Source organism: Euprymna scolopes, chromosome 14, assembly GCF_053919585.1.
Source record: "Euprymna scolopes isolate OS-2025 chromosome 14, ASM5391958v1, whole genome shotgun sequence".
Taxonomy (NCBI): Eukaryota; Metazoa; Mollusca; class Cephalopoda; order Sepiida; family Sepiolidae; genus Euprymna; species Euprymna scolopes.
Window position 1 is genome coordinate 98,032,204 of NC_136495.1, and position 21,045 is coordinate 98,053,248.

At 33.0% G+C, this 21,045-nt stretch overlaps 1 protein-coding gene across 3 annotated transcripts in view; it reads left to right on the plus strand.

Moving 5' to 3' along the window:
* Positions 1-21,045, plus strand: part of LOC145293193 (cytoskeleton-associated protein 5-like) — a 212,062-nt gene that overhangs the window by 116,219 nt on the left and 74,798 nt on the right. For all 3 annotated transcript variants that reach the window (XM_080139687.1, XM_080139686.1, XM_080139688.1), the window contains exons 20-23: positions 6,198-6,289; positions 8,509-8,566; positions 9,934-10,059; positions 19,656-19,801. In XM_080139687.1, the coding sequence (XP_079995813.1) occupies positions 6,198-6,289; positions 8,509-8,566; positions 9,934-10,059; positions 19,656-19,801 (422 nt within the window). The remainder of the gene's footprint in view (positions 1-6,197; positions 6,290-8,508; positions 8,567-9,933; positions 10,060-19,655; positions 19,802-21,045) is intronic.

Genomic DNA, 21,045 nt, shown 5'->3' on the forward strand with positions numbered 1-21,045 from the left:
AAACAGGTGCTATAAATGATATCACTAAATCGAGTATATCATCTTTGTATCCTTGTTGAGCCTGGGCGAATGGGTTTCCCCCCCAGGCACTTCCCATATAGGGCTCCGAGGTGGGTGATGAGCAAAGATGATGAAAAAAATAATCTTTGATTATGCCTTTTATTACCCCCCAAAACCCCCCCAAAAAAGAAGCTTTTCAGATGTTTCCGACATTTCAAGTTCAGAGGATGAATAGAAATGCTCAATCAAAGAAAACTCAATATTTTTAGTAATGGAAACACTTGAAAAAAATGAAATAAAATTTGACCTTTTACAATAGAAAAAATTTTCTCTCAAAAAATAAAACCCAAAATGATAAAACGGCTGCAAAATAACACCATACTTATCGAATTGAAACAAAAACACAAGCTAAAGAAATTCTCAAATGGCAAACCTTTAACAATATCAAAATTAAAACTTATCCCCACCCATACCTAAACTCCTCAAAAGGAGTCATTAGATGCAGCGAACTATCAAATTGCTCGACTGAGGAAATTTTATCTAATCTATCATCCCAAAGTGTTACAGAAGTAAAAAGAATAAGAATAAAACGAAATGGAGAAACTATATTGACAAATGCATATATACTCTCCTTTGATTCCACAAATCCCCCAAGTGAAATTAAAATTGGATACCTAAAAGTGAACGTTGAAAAATACATCCCAAACCTTCTAAGGTGCTACAATTGTCAACAATTTGGACATCACCAATCCAAATGCACCAAATCACCAATATGTATAAGATGTGGTGAAAACTCAAAACATAGTGACTGCAAAAAAGACCCCAAATGCTCAAACTGTAGTGAAAACCATTCAACTGACTTCAAAGGATGCAAAACATGGCTAAAAGAAAAAGAAATAACAACAATAAAGTACACAAAAAATATAACCTTCCCGGAAGCCAGGAAAATTATGAACGCAAGATACTCAGAAGTAACCAAGAATGCTAAAATACACGCAAATCAAAGTTGTCAAAGTTATACAAAAAATCCTCCAGAAATAAAAACTGAAGAAATATCTCTATTGATAAAAGAGATGAAAGACCTAATGAAAGAAATTAAAACACTAATCCTGAACTCTGGAAATAATCATTCTACAAAAGAGAGTACAACAAAAAAAAAAAAAAACAGAACCAACAAATCAAAAAACTCGAATTAAATCAAAGAAAAAGAAAAAACTCACCAAATGAAAACAACCCTTATAAACAAATCAAATGAAACAACACCATCACCCAATAAAACGAAAACTAAAGAAAAAAATAATTAACAGACCAAGATCTAGATCCCAATCAACCTCAAGAGGAGGAAATAAAATAGGAACACTGGAGGAGATGGAGGTAGAAGACAAAATATCCCCAGACAAATAAAATGACAGACCACAATAAAAAAAACTCAAACTATCATTCAATGGAACTGCCGAGGACCTAAGACAAACATAAAAATAACTAAACCCAAAACACCCAAATAACAAACTAAAATACAAAACATGACACACAGAATCATACCGGTTAGAAATAAGACAAATAATATAATCCAGTGGAATTGTCATGGTTTAAAGACAAACCTAAATGCGCTCACTATTCTACTTGATAACTTACTTCCAGTAGTAGTCTGTCTCCAAGAAACCTCTATTAAATCAGATGACAATATAAAAATTACAATCAGTATAACTATATACACAATACTGGACTCAGAGCCTGTGGAGGTACATCAATCCTTATTAGAAATGACATACCCTAAAGTCAAATACAACTTAATACTAAACTACAGGCTACTGCAATAAAAGTAACACTCCACAAAACCATCAACATTTGCTCACTATACATACCCCCAATGAAAGCATCTCAGAAACAGATTTGAGCAACTTCAAAAGCCATACATCATTATGGAAGACTTAAACAGCCATAATGAGATATGGGGAAGTGAAAAAAACAAGCAAAAGGGGAAAAATTAAAGAAAATATTATAAATAACGAAAGTCTTTAATGATAAAACACTTATTTACACCCAGGAACTGGTACATTCACATCAATTGATTTAACATTGTGTGATCCAACACTTGCCTTGGATTACAAATGGAATGTACTAGAAGAGCCATATGGAAGTGATCACTTTCACATTACACTTGAAAACAATGATCCAATGCCAGAAAACAAAATACCCCAATGGAACTTACAGAAGGCTGACTGGAAAAAATTCCAAAATTTATGCCGGACTAAATTAACATTGGATAATAATCCAAACCAAAATAATATCACATTTTACTAATACACTGTATAATATTGCGGAGGAATGCATTCCAAAAAGTTCTACCTCCCCAAAACATAAACTCTGGTTTGACGAAAAATGCAAAGTAGCCATCAGAACTCATCGAGCTATGCTAAGGAAATTCAAAAAAGAACCAACTAAAGAAAATCTCGATAAATATAAAAACAGTAGATCTAAAGCTCGTAAAACCATTAAGGAATCAAGGCGAACATCATGGAAAAACTATGCATCAAAAATAAATACAAATACAAAAAGTAAAAAGGTCTGGGACATGATCCGTAAAATCTCAGGGAAAAGTAACAGCAACTCTACTAAACACCTGATCTATAATAACCAAAAAATTACTAGCAAGAAAGAAATGGTAAATTGTCTTGCTGCAATTTTTGCAAAAAAACTCCTCCTCCAAAAACTCTAACCAAAAATTTTAAGGAAAAAGCAGTAAAGGAAAAACTCCAGTTTCAGACAAATAATACAGAAAAATACAACCAGCCATTCTCTAAAAATGAATTGAAAGTATCCGTAGGCAAAGCTCATGACTCAGCTGTTGGCCCTGATCAAATCCATTATCAATTTATAAAACAACTTCCTGATACGTCTACAGATTACCTACTACTAATATTCAGTGATATTTGGGAAAGTGGCAACGCCTCTGAAATATGGAGGCAGGCCATAGTAATCCCTATACCGAAATCATCAAAGGACTATACAAATCCCATGAATTACCGACCTATAACACTCACTAGCTGTATTTCCAAAATAATGGAAAGAATGATTAACAACAGATTAATATGGTACCTTGAGACAAATAATCTGATTACAGATTATCAGTCAGGATTTAGGAATGAAAGAAGCCCCATGGACCACCTGATCCAGCTAGAAACCTTTATCAGAGAAGCCTTTATCAAGAAAAAACATCTTACAGCAGTCTTTTTCGATATTGAAAAAGCATACGACTCTGCATGGAGGCATGGCATTATAAAAGATCTACAAGAGCTTGGATTAAAAGGCAGAATGCCCATTTTCATCAAAAATTTTATAAATGATAGACAATTTAATGTACGATTAGGTGATACTCTATCCATGAGTAAAAAACAAGAAACGGGTGTATCACAAGGAAGCATCCTGTCTGTCACACTTTTTAGCATTAAAATAAATAACATTGTTAAAAATATAAATGTAGGAACAGAATGTGCCCTCTGTGGATGACTTCCTGATCTGTTATAGATCAAAATATATTACAAGAATAGAACGCCATTTACAACTGTGTTTAAACAAAATAAATGGACAACAAAAAATGGTTTTAAATTTTCAAAAGAAAAAACAAAAGCCATCCATTTCTGTCAAATCCGGAAAATGCACCATGACCCAATACTGAAACTGGATAATGAAATTATACCTATAGTTTATCAGTATAAATGCCTGAACATCATCTTCGATAAAAAGCTAATATTCATTCCCTATATTAAATACCTCAAATAAAAATGCAACAAAGCCATCCATCTCTTTAAAGTAGTAGCTCATACAGACTGGGGTGCAGACAAAGACTCAATAATTAAATTATACAGATCCCTTGTCAGATCCAAGTTGGATTATGGATGCTATATCTATGGATCTGCAAGAAAGTCCTACATAAAGGAATTAGACACAATACATCACCAAGGACTAAGATTGGCTCTAGGAGCCTTCACCACCTCCCCAGTGGAAAGTTTATATGTAGAAACAGATGAACACTCATTATCACTTAAAAAAAAAAAACTAGGACTACGATATTATACAAAATTGACTTCATGTCCGACTAATCCTGCCTACAAATGTGTCTTCCACCCCCAATACAAAAACCTCTTTCATAGAAAAGAACATTTTATAAAACCATTTAGCCTACATATGGAAGAATCCATAAATAAAGCCCAGATAGATATTGCAACAATGCACGAATCTGTAAAACCTAAATATCCCCCCTGGCTGACAAAACAACCAAAAATATCAGACCTAATTAAATACCCTAAAACAAAAACCAATCCAATCATCTATCAAGAAAAATTCCAAATAATTAAAGATAAGTATTCCAAACACTCAACAATTTATACAGAGGGTTCAAAAGATGGAGATAATGTTGGATGTGCAGCCATATACAATAAAACAATCCTAATCAAAAGATTACCAGACAAAGCATCGATCTACAGTGCTGAAGTATCAGCCATTGGTATGGCACTCGATCTTATAGAATCTTCTAAAGATAAACAATTCATTATCTGGTCAGATGCCAAATCAGTACTCAAAACACTGGAAAACAGGAAACCAACGAACGCAATAATCACGAAAACCCTAAATAGATTTGATGATATTCCTAATGATAAAAACATTCTCTTTTGTTGGATACCCAGTCATATCAACATAAAGGGTAACGACAGCTGACAAAACAGCAAAAGCAGCACTAAATTTAACCAATGATAAGATCCCTCATACCGATCTAAAACAAATCATTAACAAATATATTAGAAACACATGGCAAGAGTCGTGGAACTCCTGCACTAGAAATAAGCTATACCAAATCCAGGAAACCATAGGAAAACAGAAATCAAACAAAAGAATGACCAGAAAGGAGGAAGTTATAATAACAAAACTCCGAATAGGTCATACCTCTATAACACACTCCTATCTACTCAAAAAAGAAGCCCCACTTTGCACACCCTGCCAGGAACCATACACAGTAAATCACATATTAACAAGATGCGAAGACTTGAAAACAAACTGACTGAATCTATATAATGAAAAAAACTGTAAAAGACATATTCACTCATGTAGATTCAACTACTCTTTTCAAATATCTGAAGATAACAGGGGTACTCAACAAAATTAAAAAAAAAAAAAAAAATTATCTAACTATATAAACATAGACACTGAACACCAGATACATACATAAAACCTATAACTATTAATATATATAAGACTCTGGCATTAAATGACCACATGGGTTGATATGTCATAAAACCAATCAATCAATCCTTATAAACTACTCGACTAATAAATACAATAATTTTATCACTCTTTTTGTGATTAAAATAGTGATCTTGAAAGGCACTATAAGTTCTAGATTTTTTCAGATATTTTTTTTAAATTGAAAATTATTTTAATTATATAATTACTGAAGCTATAGTGTTCAAGTAGAAATTATAGAAATAGCAGGTAGGTGTAATATTATGTCAAATAAAATCTAATCTCTTGCTATCAAAGTGTAACAAGATTGGATTATTTTAATAAATAATTCTCTCCATCGTTATGGAGATTTGGTGCTTCTTTGTTATAAGAGCACAAATCGAAATATTGAATTTCAAGTAAAACCTATGATATTTACTCAATTGTCATGTCACAGTAATGAACATATCCAAAAATTATGAAAAATAAGAAGATAGAAAATTATTAATAAAAAATATTTTTTGAAGACAATTAGCAAAAATTTTGTTGTAAAAACAAACAAAAAAAAAACTGAGAGTTTGACTCATAACAAAGGAGGTAATTATTTTCTGGAAGCTCATGCTAATTTATCAAAATTCAATTTTTATTGTCTTCGAAAACTGTTTTCATAAATTTTATACTTTATCGTTTTTTGTAATTTTTGGATGTGTTCATTACTACGACATGAAATTCAAGTAGGTATCATTGGTCTTACTTGAAATTCAATATTTTGATTTTCACTTTCATAACAGAAACGAGAGATTATTGTAAAGAAACATCTGTTTATATTTGATTACATTTATTATTAAAAAAAAAATCTCTTTATATTATTTTACATGGACCGAAATGAAGACTAGTTAAATGGCAGCTTTAATTTTTTTTAAATTTGTTTTGTGTTTATTAGGAATTTTTTGTAATCTTTTTTTTTTCTTTACTAGGTGATTAATGCAGTTTTCTCTCAAAAGAATCCTAAAAATCAAACGGAAGCGTTAAATTGGCTTGCACAAGCAATAAAAGAGTTTGGTTTCAAGTATGTATTGTTTCTTAATTTATTCATACAAAATCATGTATATCAATTTTAAGAGTACATTTACTTTATAAAAATATAAAACATAAATGCTACTGTCTGTGTGTACATATGCTCCAATACTAATAAGGTTCTGCTGGGAGATAGCTACTATATAATGTGACGCATTGGAGTGTGTAAATATCCCCACTGGACCATCTGTAAAAAGTTGAATATCGAATGCAGTAGTAAATACATGGAAGATATACCAGAAAGAACAGTTGGAAATAAATCATATGCAGCAGAAGCCCGAGATTTTTTTTTTTTTTTTTTTTTCAGTTTACGATGTGGAATACAATGTTTTTCTGGCCCCTGGTTACGGTATTTGCCCTGCCTTATGGTGTTATTTATAATGTTATTTGATTTATATACATGTGTATTAAATACTGTGCTGTATTTTGTTACTAATTTTTAATATCTACTGTATTTCACCTTATGATCCCAACCCTGTAATGGATTAATGCTTTATCCCGGGGTTCTACTGTATCATCCACTATGACTATAAAAGTCATAAAGCTACATACCTAGAAGACGGAGCTATTAAACCTGACATAGTGATATTGGACAAGGAGAGAGAAGCAATCTTAGAAGTTAATCCCCAATGATGCTGAGAGAAAAGATAACAAAATATCCAGATCTTATGTGTGACATGAAAAAAAATTGGAATCTTAGGAAGAACTCCATCGGTCCAGTAATTATAGCAGCAACCAGACTGGGGGAGGAGGTAAAAAAACAACCAGGTATCTATACCCACTCAGGATCTGAAAGAGATCCTAACAATTATACACTTAAAGAGTCTGTTAGAATTTTAAAAGATCTCTCGGCTAGAATGTATAGGATCGAGTAAGGTGGCCCATCCCAACTAAAAAAAAATAAAAAACGTAAGAGTAACTGCATATTGTTTTCTTGAGAACACAAATAAAAGTTATTTACACATGGAAACCTTCAAAGCATGTTATATGATGACAATTAAGAAGACACTCAATATATGTATTTTTTTTCTTGGATTCAGTATTTGTTAGGAATTGTAAAACAACTCTATTAGATATAATATAAATGTACCATCTTCATTTTTCCTCATAGTATTCAAAGTATTATTAGTGCTACTAGATCAGGCTGTCTGAAGATACCAATTTCCTGACCTAAAATGCACTAAATATTGATGTAATTGTTTTTTGTTTGTTTTTTTTCTTTCCTTTTGCAAAATTGTTAAACAATGGAAGGTTTACATTATTAAGTTGGAAACTTGGTTGAATGCTATGGAAAGTAAAGATTTGAGTGAAAGTTATGAAGACCAAAGTGATGATCAGTAATTGTGGGATTGGAAAACAAGAAAGGAAAGTTCTTGTGTTTAGTTATTGCTAAGGGAGTTTGGTGTAATTCTTGTTATATTTGTAAGCATTGGATACACATGAAGTAGTTGAATTATTGGTAGGTTGAGAGGATAATCAGTTTATGTACAGCAAGTGTAAGACAATAGAGATAGATGATAACTGAGATGTGGAGGAACTGTATCTTAATTACTTCATCTCCGGTTTTATATAATTGTCCCTTTTATTTTTTTAATCAGAGGTCACAGTCTTGGTACATTAAAGGATCCACCCACCATTGCAGTTCACATATCCAAACCAATGTAATCTGCATCATCTTAAAATGGGCGAATGCTAGTGTCTTTGTTTTGATAGAGAAATGCCATGGAGTTTACTTATCACCATGTATCCACCAAACCCATTTTTCTTCTAATCCTAGTGCTACAACAGTCTTTAGCATACAATAAAACAGACACCCAGACTTGTATCAAGGGATAACCCAATTAAGATCAGAAAGGGTTTTTTATTTATATAATTAAAAAGACTACACCTAATTTTCTTCTGAAGATAAAGACCCATTTAATATACAGTTAAATCATAATTATTTTTTTTTCTGTAAGATATGATTGAATATTAAAGATTAACTCAACCTAAGGTTGTTAGGAAAGTTTAATTGTATCTATCATTTTTTTTTTTTTTTTTTTTCTATAAAATGTGTTTTTTTTTGTGTTATATATATAAATTCCTTGTTCTGATGTTAAAAAGTTGTTCCTTGTTTTGAGTATTAAATATCATTAAAACCAAAAAACATTTTAGTCATTTTTGATGATAATGGTTTGTAAAAGATAAAAAAACATTTTTTTTTACTTACAGAGTAAATTTCAAACCGCTTAATGAAAAAGTGAAAACAGCATTGGCTGCTACAAATCCTGTAAGTTAAATTTTCATTTAAATTTATTTCTTTAAAAAGAAATTGGAAATTTTAATATTCCTTTATGCATAAGAAAGTTTTTCAAATTTTAATAAAGGAAATTCTTGTTCTGGTAAAAATAAAAATGCCCAAAGCAAAAATAGTCGTAGTTAAATTGTCATTTCTTAAATTTTAATTTATCAGACCATTAAAAAATCGATAGTCTGAAAATATATCCCTGTGTGTGTGTGTGTGTGTATATATATATATATATATATATATATATATATATATATATATATTGTGCTTGACTGAATGTGCTCAGATGAACTCGTAGCACTGCTATCATCTCAACGGAAATATCTCAGACTAACCTGCAGCAAAATCTGACATCTTCACTAGTGGTCCCCTGACGCTGGAGAGCCTCTTAATAGTTTCTTCCTTCAAACTGCTAGAATTTAGAATTATCTCCTTGTTTCCTGCTTCTCTGACTGTACTAGCATGCAAAAGTTTAAATGTATTGTGAGCAAACATCTCGCTGCTTAACTCTTTTCCTAGAATGTCCCTGCAGGCATTGTACCAAATTCACAATCGTAACTTATATGATGTGCTTTGTTTGGGGTGAATATGAGTAAAAATATATTGTTGCATGAACCAAGCAAGTTGTCCAAAATGGTGTTTTTTCTAAGTTTTTAAGGTAAACCTCTGATGACTAAATTAGCAGCAATAACATAATTTTGCAGATTTGTTAGTCACAATACGAAGCAATATTGGCTACCTTTTGAAAAGCAATAAATGACCAACTGAGCAAACTTGAGATTTGGGGCATAGAAAATTATATTACATTATATAGGCCCTGGAATCTATTAAAAAGGTATTCATTGAGCTTGGATTTTTTCAAACTTTTCAAAATTTATATAAAAAATTTTTTTCTTCATTATTAAAAATTTTATTCATGAGAAAGTTTTTTATTTATTTATTTTTTTTTTATCCATTACGATTAGCACATATAAACTGAGTATGTTTCAAGTAAATGATTATATGTGTGTGTACATAAATTTATACTATTGAAACTCAAAGTAATCCTATGACTTCGCTAACTTGTTATTTTTGAATATCTGTATACACACATTTGTTCACATTATTTATTAAGTTTGAAAATAATAAAATGTTATTTGTAAATTATCTGTCAAAATTTTTCATAGTGTATGAAAATCCTTTGGATAAATATTGTCTAAATATCATTATTAAAAATTGAAGAGCGCGTGTGTGTGTGTGTGTGTGAACTACCGGTGACAAATTATTTTAAGCCAAATAAAATTATTGCAAAAAAAGCGGTTGTTTTGAAGATAATTCTTGTAACTTTTCTCTTCTATTTTGTTCTGTAGGCGATTCGTACAGCTGCCGTCCATCTGCTTGGTGTTGTTTATATGTACATGGGACCCACTCTACGCGTTTTCTATGAGAATGAGAAATCTGCCTTGCTGCAACAAATTGATGCCGAATTTGAGAAGGTAAATTTTATAAATCCTAATATTTAAAAAAAATTTATTGGTGCTTATTTAAGATTACACTTAATTAAAATAAATAAAAACACAGAAAAATCTTTATAATGTAGGTATTACTGGGAGGGGGTACCCAGCGTTTCCCGGGTGTTTAGAGGTGTGCGTGTTTGGTGGGGGAGGGGATCAAAACAAAAGAATAAGCAAAGTAAGAACCCTGTTTAAATATTTAAAAAAAAAAAAAAAAAAAAATGTTAAAACTTCTTTTAAAAAAATTGTTGCCTGGGTGTTTGTGTTGGGGGGGGGGGGCTTTAAAAAACAGTTTTGGTAAGTAGTTAGGATCGAACCCGAAGCCTTGAGGCAAAGGTGGAAAAGTGTGCAAAAAAACCTGACACGTTATCCGCTCGACCAACAAAGAGCAACTGAAACACGTTTGAATTTATTAAAAACAGAATTGACACGTGGCCGCAATAAAAGTTAACTCTGCTACTTCTATTTGAAATAATAAGGTCAAATAGAAGTAGCAGAGTTAACTTTTGACGTGGGACAGATTTTGGGTTTGTTTACCCAACTTTGGCTGGTTGTTTCCCCAAGATGTTGGGGAGGGGAAAACCAGCTCCCCATTGTCCAGATTGAATAGCAATTGTCTGATATAAGGAGTTTGGCTGATTGCTTCTGGATGTTCCCCGGTGCAATTGCTGGGAACAAGTGCCTTAGCTTTGAATTACTTTCGGTTTTATATAAAAAAGCTGAACGAACACAAGATGGGCTGAAATAGCAATAATTTTGTAAAAATCGACGTAAATAAATCTAGATGCAACGTGCATTCGCAAATCTTCGATATTATGATCTAGGGGCTATATAAACAGTTCTAAACACTCCCCACCCCACCCCAGACCATCGGCGAAAAAAGCCTTTTCGAGACATACAAAATATGCGCGCGCATTTGCCTTTTATATATATACTAGCGGGAGTACCCGGCGTTGCCCGGGTGTTTGGAGGTTCTGCTAAAATCATCATATTTTAAAAACCAAAGCATCTTAAGTTCTCAAGATACCACCGTTTTGTTTGAAAATGAATATACTTTCAAATAAATTAATAAATAATAGTGTACATGATATGTTTTAACAGTTTTAAGCAAATAAAGTGCTAAAAATGTCAACCTCATAAAACAGCATTTCCGGTAAGATTTTGTAGTTGTAAATGGTTGTACCATGTTCCTCTTAAGAATTTAGTCATGAAATTTGGAAGTTAACTAGAAGAGATATTACTTTTAATAGATTCGGTTGTCTGAAATTCTTTTGACGTCATCTTTTTTTTAACAACAAAAAAAGAGCTAAGTTTAAAAAATTTTGAAAAAAAATTTCTTCAAACACCCACTGTTAAATAAATCAATCTTTTTATTACATTTATTCGTTAGAAATAAAAATGTAACCGGCTTTATCTTATGGTACCAAGCAATTTAAAATCATGATACCTGGATAAAATCGTTCTATTTTTAAAAAGTATCTAAAAACGATCTGTAGAAGCAGCAGCAGCTACTATCGCTGATATTAATTACTTTACTGTAAGCAAACATTTTCGTGTTTTGTTTTTTTATTCCAGAACGAATTAAAAATTAAAAAAAATGAAAATATGAACATAAAAAAAAGTGTTCTTACATATTTAGTTGGAGCTCATATTATTAGAACATAATTAGCTTAACTAGAGCTATTTGGTTATCAGAATATATAATTTTAAAGCAATCCGGTGTTATTTTTGGTCAAATTTTAAAAATATAGTTGAAAAACAAATATGTAACATGTGCACTTTTATCCATTACATTAGTTTTTAACGGTGAATTAAACAGTGTTTTGTTTTTAAAAAAACAAAAAACAAAACAAAATGTGAAATATGATTTTTTTTGCTTCATGTGTGCGAGCAGTACCCCCTCTCCCAATATATATTTTTGTCTTTTTTTCCCCAATTTTTATCAGCGGATTATAATTGAATGGACACTAATCTACCCAATTATATATATAAAAAAAAAAAAAAAAAAATACAAAATCAATATTTAAATATTTGTTGGGGGTGCTCAGTTTCTAGTTGTTCCTATTTACTTGCCTCCCCAAGAGGACAGTTAGACACAAGGTCAGTTTTTAATGCGAGGAAAATCCAGTTTCCCAAAAAGGATCAATCTGGATAGAAACAAACATAAAGATTGTCTCGGTCATGAAGGATTTCTCCTTCATTGACAGAGGACAGAAAAGACGAAGTGTAGCATCAGAATACTACACTGTGATCTTGGCCCCAAGTGCAGGTAGAGAGAAAAAAAAGTCTTAAACTGGAAAGTTTAACGAAATAATGTGTCACTCAGACAAGAAATGTAATTGAAAATAAAAACCAAATTTATCCTGGTACTACTAGATCAGGTTGTCTATTGGCTTTCTGAGATGAAATACACCTACATCGATTTCTGTTTTTGTTTTCTATTCTCTTTTGTACAACTTATGTTCTACAAAAATAAAAACAGCCCCTTCCCCTCCCTCTCCTTTCTTTTTCCTTCGCTACTTCCCGGTCCTGGATATGACCATAAACTATATCCGATGGTGAGGCCCCAGTTTGCGGGCTTTGGGGAGCGTGGAGCCACCCTTTAATTGCCATTGCTCTCAGGTCCACTCTGTTGGTAGTACCTGTTAAGGTCACAACTATGGGTTAAATAGAAACTGAAAAAAAAAAACAAATATATTCTATTAAAAAATTGTTCTTCAAAATCTGATCAGATTCCACTTGACCCTGTCGGCAGGGCATCAGAATATGCCGACTACCCCCCTCTCCTCTGCAGAGAGTAGAAGTCCCTCAATGGGGCTACCTGTTGGCTGTAGGTAGCGACCTGTAATACCTTTAGGACGGGATCCTGGTGGTTGAGAGACTTGGAGGTTAGGTTTTAATACCCCCCACTTCCCAACACACGACTTTGGCCCTTACTAGGCTAGACAGGTGATCGGAAGGACCCGATCCGATCAATTGGCTGGTCATGTCAAGCCCCACCATATATTGTCCACCCTATAAACCTATCATTAACACAATATACCTATCCCTCCCCCACAAATAACTATTTCCTAATATATGGTGGAAAGCGGTGACTGAGGGTCAGTCGAAGTAAAATATCTATGAACTGGCTGCAAACCCTTTTAATTACTACGTACCCCATAGTAATATTAAAGGAAAGCCGGTGCTCATTAAAGATGTCACATAAATCAAGTATATCATCTTTGTATCCCTGTTGTGGCTGGGCGAATCCTCCCCCCCCCCCAGCACTTCCCATGTAGGGCTCTGAGGTGGGTGGGGAGCAAAGATGATGAAAAAAAAATCATAATATGGCTTATTTCCCACAAAAAACACCCAACTACCAAAAAAGAACACACTCTGATGTCTCTGACATTAGCGGCTCTGAAGAAGAGCCAAGAAAACCGAGAAATTCCCCAACATTTATTATCATGGAATCAATGGAGGAAACTCCTTGGAGCCAGTTGTCCCCATTTAGAATTGAAAAAAGTTTAAAAACTTTAAAACCCAAATCTATCAAAAAAACAATTTAATGGCAGCCTATTAATTGAGACCAATAATGAAGATCAAACCAAGAAAATACTGAAACTAAAAATATTTGAAAATATTAAAATCAAATGCTACCTTCATCCAACCCTAAATACCTGCAAAGGAGTTGTGAAAAATCGCGAACTCTCACTTTGTCCTTTGGAGAAGATCAAGACAAACCTACAAGAACAGAATGTGTTAGATGTTCATAGTCCAAATCAAGAAAGACAATGAGAAAATCAATACCAACACATACATACTAACTTTCGATTCCCACACCATACCCAAAGTGGAAGTTGGATATATAAAAATAAATGTAGAAACCTACATCCTAAACCCACTCCAGTGCCAGAAGTTTGGACACCATCAAGATCGGTGCACACGGTCACCAGTGTGTGGAAGATGTGGGGAAAGCGGTCCACACATTGACTGCAGAAAAGATTTCAAATGTGCCAATTGCCTTGGAAACCATGGCGCTGCCTCTAGATACTGTGAAATATGGAAAAAAGAAAAAGAAGTGACCAAACTAAAACATAGAAAGAATATATCTTACCCAGAGGCCAGGAAAATGATTGAAACTAAAACATACACAGATGCAATAAAAAAAAAAAAATACTTCAATCAAAATGATTACATACGTCAAACAGATACAACTGACAACAAACTCGATGTCTTAAGCAAATTAATAAAGGAAATGAAAGAACTATTAGAAGAAATGAGGAAAATGAATAGTGCAACAGCTGGAACCAATCCAAAAATAATCATAAGACACTGCTGAACCAAAAAAAGAAATAAGAGCACAAACCATTTCTACAAAAACAACTGAGCAACCATCAAACACATCAGAAATCAGAAAAGAATCAAAAATCCCTCCAGACAAAAAAACAAAACAAAACAAAAACAGATCCCGATCCAAATCCTGAACAAGGACCAACTGAAAATAGATTTGAAGGGTTGGAGACAATGGAAGTAGAACACAACTCCAAATGACCCACAAAATGATACAATGGAACATCAGAGGGACAAAAGCAAATAAATGAACTATTATTATTAATAACAAACATAAGCCCAGAAATTGTCTGCCTACAGGAGACCTTCCTGAAAGAAAATAGTACTATCAACATAAAACACTACACATCTTACAACTACATAAACAAAGATATGGACAGAGCTTCTGGAGGCACATCAATACTCGTGAAGAACAAAGTTTCCCAAAGACAAATAAATATAAACACAAACTTTCAAGCAATTGCAGTTTCAGTGACTCTACATAGAACCATAACACTTTGCTCAATCTACATCCCCCCCCCCCCAAAAGATACAATCAATGAAACTGAATTAACTCAATAAAACAACTCCCTAAACCATTTATTCTGCTGGGAGACCTCAACAGTCACAATGTAATATGGGGAAGTAAAGACATAAATAAAAAAGGGAGAAATATAAAACATAATAAACAAAAATAATCTATGCCTCCTTAATAATCAAAACTATACCTATATGTACCCGGCAACAGGTACTTTCACCGCCATCGACCTTATCTTATGTGACCCATCCATATATATGGACTATGATTGGAGAGTACACGATGACACCTGTGGGAGTGACCATTTCCCAATCATTCTGGAAAGTCTAAGTACTAGTACTGAACAAAAAGCACCCAAATGGAACCTACATAAAGCAGATTGAGAAGACTTCCAGGAACAATGCAAAAACCAATTAATAACGGAAAAGAAAGATGTAGATGACCATTTGAACTACTTCATTAAAACACTCACAAACATAGCAAATAATATACCATACCGAAAACAACCAAAACCAATATTAACAACAAACCTTGGTTCACAAAAGAATGCAGAAAAGCTTGACTAACTGCCTTAAGAAAATTCAAAAAGAACCCAACAAGCGAAAACCTGGATTTCTTCAAAAACAGAGCAAAAGCCAGATGAATCATAAAGAAATCCAAAAGAACAACATGGAGAAATTATGTATCCAAAATTAATGTGAATACCAAGGCAAAAACGGTTTGGAATATGATGAGGAAAATAGAAGGGAAGTGTAGTAGTGCACTAATATCTCACATTTCTAAAGACAACAAAATATTCGCAGATCAAAAAAACATTTCCAATAACCTGGCAGATAATTCATCAAAAATCTCATGTGACAAACAAACAGAAATTCAAAAAGATTAGAGAAAGAGGAGAAAAGAAAATCCAATTTAAATCACAAAATACTGAAAAATACAACCAACCTCTTACCTTGTCTGAACTAAAAGAATCTCTAGCTAAATCTCATGACACCGCTACAGGGCCCGATGAAATTCCATACGAAATCCTCAAAAAACTTCCAGAAACCTCAATGAAATATTTACTTGAAATTTTCAACATTATATGGTCTAATGGAAACGTACCTGAGACGTGGAAAGAGGCCACAATAATACCACTCCCCAAATCTGAAAACTTAAACATCCAATCCCAATCAAGTAACGCTTTAGATTCATCGAATTTCAGGCCAATAGCCCTAACAAGCTGCATTTGTAAAACCATGGAAAAGATTATAAACAGAAGATTAATTCTGTTCCTCGAAACAGAACCTTATCACAGAATTTCAATCAGGATTCAGGAAAAACCAAAGCTCAATAGACCATCTAGTCAGACTGGAAACCTTCATTAGAGAGGCCTTTCTAAGGAAGGAACATCTTACAGCAGTGTTCTTTGACATGGAAAAATCTTATACTGTATGGAAGTATGGTGTTACAAAAGATCTGAAGGAGCTTGGACTAAAAGGCAGAATACCAATTTTTTATTGAAAATTTTTTAAAAAACAGACTGTTCAGAGTAAAAGTTGGCACAACCCTCTTGGATTTGAAGGAACAAGAAAATGGAGTACCTCAAGGGAGTATTCTATCAGTGACCCTGTTCAGTATTCGAATAAATAACATTGTAAAAAACCTTAATCCTGGGGTAAATTGCTCCCTATATGTGGATGATTTTTAATATGTTGCAGATCGAAATATATACCCATAATTGAAAGGAAACTTCAATTGTGCCTAAACAAAATAATGAAATGGACGGAAGAAAATGGATTTAAATTCTCGAGGAAAAAAACGAAATGCATGCATTTCTGCAAACTAAAGAACATGCACAATGATCCTGTCCTAACCATGGAAGGAACGCCTACATCCGTTACTGACCAGTACAAATTCTTGGGGATTTTTTTTTGATAAAAAGTTGACATTCATCCCACACATAAATTATCTGAAAAAAAAAAATGTAACAAAGCTTTAAACCGTGTGAGAATAGTAGCACATACTGATTGGAGTGCAGACAGGGAAACACTACTTTAACTTTACAGAGCACTAGTCCGCTCAAAGTTAGACTCTGGTTGTTTCATATATGGATCAACTCGAACATCATATATAAAAAGCCTAGATCCTATACACCATACCGGCCTAAGATTAGCCCCAGGAGCATACAGAACCTCCCCCATGAACAGTCTATACTCAGAAGCTCACGACCCCCCTCCCCCAGACCCAAGGCGAGAAAAGTTAGCTCTTCGATACTTACTTAAACTCAAATCCTGCCCAAACAACCCGGCATACCAATGCACCTTCTATCCAAAATATGAAGAACTCTTCAACATGAGGAGAAAAACCATCAAAACTTTTGGTCTCCGAATGAAGGAAAGCATTGAAGAATCCAAACTACCAATCTCCAGCATTCACAACTTCATACTACCTAAAACGTCCCCATGGACCATGAAACAAGCAGAAATAAAACTGGATCTAAACAAAAAGCCTAAATCTACCACAAACCCTATTCAATACGATGACAAACTTCAACATTTAAAATTACAATATCCAGACTTTCTCTACACAAACGGGTCCAAAAGCAACAATCACACCGGATGTGCAACAACCTACCATAATACCACAATGAAGAAAAAACTTAAAAACGAAGCATCTATATTTACTGCAAAGACTATAGCTATTGACATAGCACTTGACATAATTTCAGAGGAAACTACTAAAAACTTCATCCTCACCGATTCTCTATCAATCTTACTACAAAACCAAAAACAAGAGAATCCACTAACAATAAAGTTACTAGAAAAAATCAATACCCTCTCAACCACCAAAAACATTATTTTTGTCTGGATCCCCAGCCATGTGGGAATCAAAGGGAATGACAGGGCAGATACAGCTGCAAAAAAATCTTCACATCTCCCAACTGACAATTATAAGATTCCTCATACTGATTTAGACCACAGATAAAAGCACACATACAAAGAAAATTGCAACTACGATGGAATCAACATGGAAGCAGCAAACTATACTCCATAAAATCTAAACTTAAGGAACGATATCTAAACACAAAAAGATCACACCGAGAAGATATAATTCTAACTCTACTATGCATAGGACACACCAATATAACTCACTCATGTATACTCAATGGAGAATCAGCACCAGAATGCATCCCATGCCAAGAGAGACTCACAGTGGAACACATCCTAGTTAAATGTACTGACCTTGTCCCAACCAGAAAACTATACTATGTGGAAAACAATATGGAGGACCTTTTAGAAAAAGTCAACCAAATGAATATGCTATCATACCTAAAAAAAAGTAAATCTATATATGAAAATCTAAAAACCTAAAGACATCCATATATAAATACTCAACAATAAATACAACATCTGAAATATGCACACAACTAATCTCTTTTGAAAAATTCTTCCAACTTTTAATGGCCCCCCCCAAAAAAAAGGCTGAAAAAGTCATTAAACCCATCCAATCCAATCCAAATTTATCAAACATTTGTGAACGATTTGTTAGCTTTAGCAAAAAATGTTTTTTGATATTTAAATAAGTGGGCAAAAATACTTAAGTTTTCCGAATGTCACGTTTTCTGTTAGTGACATCACTTGTTTTAAATGAAATTTAGTTTTGTCTTAATTCTTGTTAAATTTCACACCCCTTAAGAATTGCAACAAACAAACAAAAACAAGTTTCATATTTAAAAGTAATTTGATGTCCAAAAGTATGGAAGATATTAATCTATAATAATACCAAAGAAATATTGCAATATATTCGTTTTTTTAATAGTCCTAGATTTCGATTTAAACTATTAGTACATATAATGCATTACAATTCAGCTTTGAGTTCTTTAACTTTTCTTTTAATGAATACATGGCATTTTTAAGGAATTGCAGCATATTTATGTGCATTTACTGCAGATTATTTGGAAACATTTAATTTTTGGAGATTTTCAGTCACATATTCTAATTCCTAGCACAAAAATACACTTATATGGTAAATTTCATCGCTTAATCTTCTGTTTTAACAAAGATATAACATTTTTTCTGAAAAAGTAGTGTAAAAAAAATGTGACGAAACACATATGGTATTAAAGAGGGAAAAATATCCAAACGTGTGAGGCACAAAAATAGTCATAACTTCCTTAATTTGAATTGGATTTTAAAAATTTAAATAGATTATTTCTTAGCTCATTAAGCTCTTTCTATAGATACCAATATTGAAATATTTTAAGCTATTTCAATTTTTTCATGTGTATTGCTAGTATTATTCACCAATTGAAGGTGTCCTATTCCAAAAATTACTTAAATTGATAAAGTTTTTTTTTTAACTACGAAAATCAAATTTTATGAGGGAGCGAGGCAGAGCTGGGAGCTGTCATATTTAGTAGAATGTTAAAATTCAAGAGTGACAATTCAATTCAATTACAGATTTAGTTTGCATTCAAAATAATTAAAACCTTTTAATCACTAAAAATTTTATCAATTTATGATTTTTGGAATATGTCTTAGTTCCATGATGAGTATGTATGTCATAAAGATTTTTTTTTTAATGTAATTCTAAATAATCATCAATTTGTTAGTTTGGAAACTTTCTTTTTAATTATGTTTCTTCTCTCCTTTTAATTTGTGAATTTTATTCTATCTGGATACCCTGTTTTTTTCCATCATTTTCCTTTTTTAATAAACAATGTCATTTTTATCTGATCTTTAAGGTGAAAGGAGAAAAACCACCTGCCCCAATTCGTGGTGTCAGCCCATCAACCAATGATGGGGATGATGCTGAAGGAAGTGATAATGACAATGATGCAAAAGGTGGTGCTGTTCCTGTTGAAGATTTAATTCCACGGACTGACATTGGGTAAGGATCTCTCCAGCCAACAATTCCTCTTTGAAATTGAAAAATATTAATTACGAATGGAACAAAAAAATTTAGCTGATTTCTTCATTTAAATAAAGAAAAATAAAATGGGAGGAAAAAAAATGTGCTTAGTTAGAATTACTTATTAAAAAAAAAAAAGTACAAACAAATCTTTGTCATGGAACAAAGATGTCATTCCAAAAATCATAATTGATCAAGTAGATAAAAAGAAATTTTAACAAAGAAAATAAATTTTCATGACTAAGCGAGATGTGATTTGATCGGTCGTGATGTATAAATATAAAGTAAACAACTCAATTCAAACTATCAAAATCAGCCTTATAACGGATTTTTTATTTCTTCTATAAATATAAAGGCGAAAATGTATGTATGTTTGTATGTGTGTTCGCTTTTTCTGTATGTCTACAAAAGGCTTTTTTCAGAAGCGGTCGGTCGGTTCACAACTTTTTAAATCACATATAAATGGTAATATCTCACAGTTAACAACGAAGCTCGCCTGTCTATTTAATTTGCTCGATTTCGGGAAGATAAATATTCAACATTTGTCGCTCGCCGCATGTGGGTTAGTCTTTTTCCTATAACATCTTGGGGGCAAAAAAAAAGCGTTCCGCAGTAAATGAAATACTATCCCGCAGTCAAACTTGACCTCATTAACTCATTAAAATGGGCACCTGCCAAATCCAAGTAATTAAATAAATTCAAACGTGTTTCCGTTAGCATGTCGCGGTGGGGCAATGGTTAACGTCACACGTTTTTTTTTTGTTTTTTTTTTTTTGCCTCAAAGGTTTGTGTTCGATCCTCATACTTACTTCCCCCCCACCCCACCCCCACCCCCGGAGTTTCCACACACACCTCCAAACACCCGGGCAACGCCGGATACCCCTCGCTAGTAGTTAATAAAAGAAACTACTTGATCACTTCATGTGATTTGGGGAATATGACATCTGTGTTCTACGATGAGTATGTGCATCATACAGATTCTTCTGTATTTTTATCATTTTTTTTTTTTTTTTTTAATAAGTGTGATCTATAATATAAATCTCTCCTGTCTGTTTAAATGTATGTCTGCCTAAAACTTTCGACAAAGGCAATGGATTTTCATGAGATTGGTATCGTTTTGAAGTTCGACCATTCGGATGACAAATATCGAAAAATTGGCTAAAAACATTAAAGTCATTCCCTCTTTTCGATTGACTAGCCTTAATTTAAACCTTTGCCACATC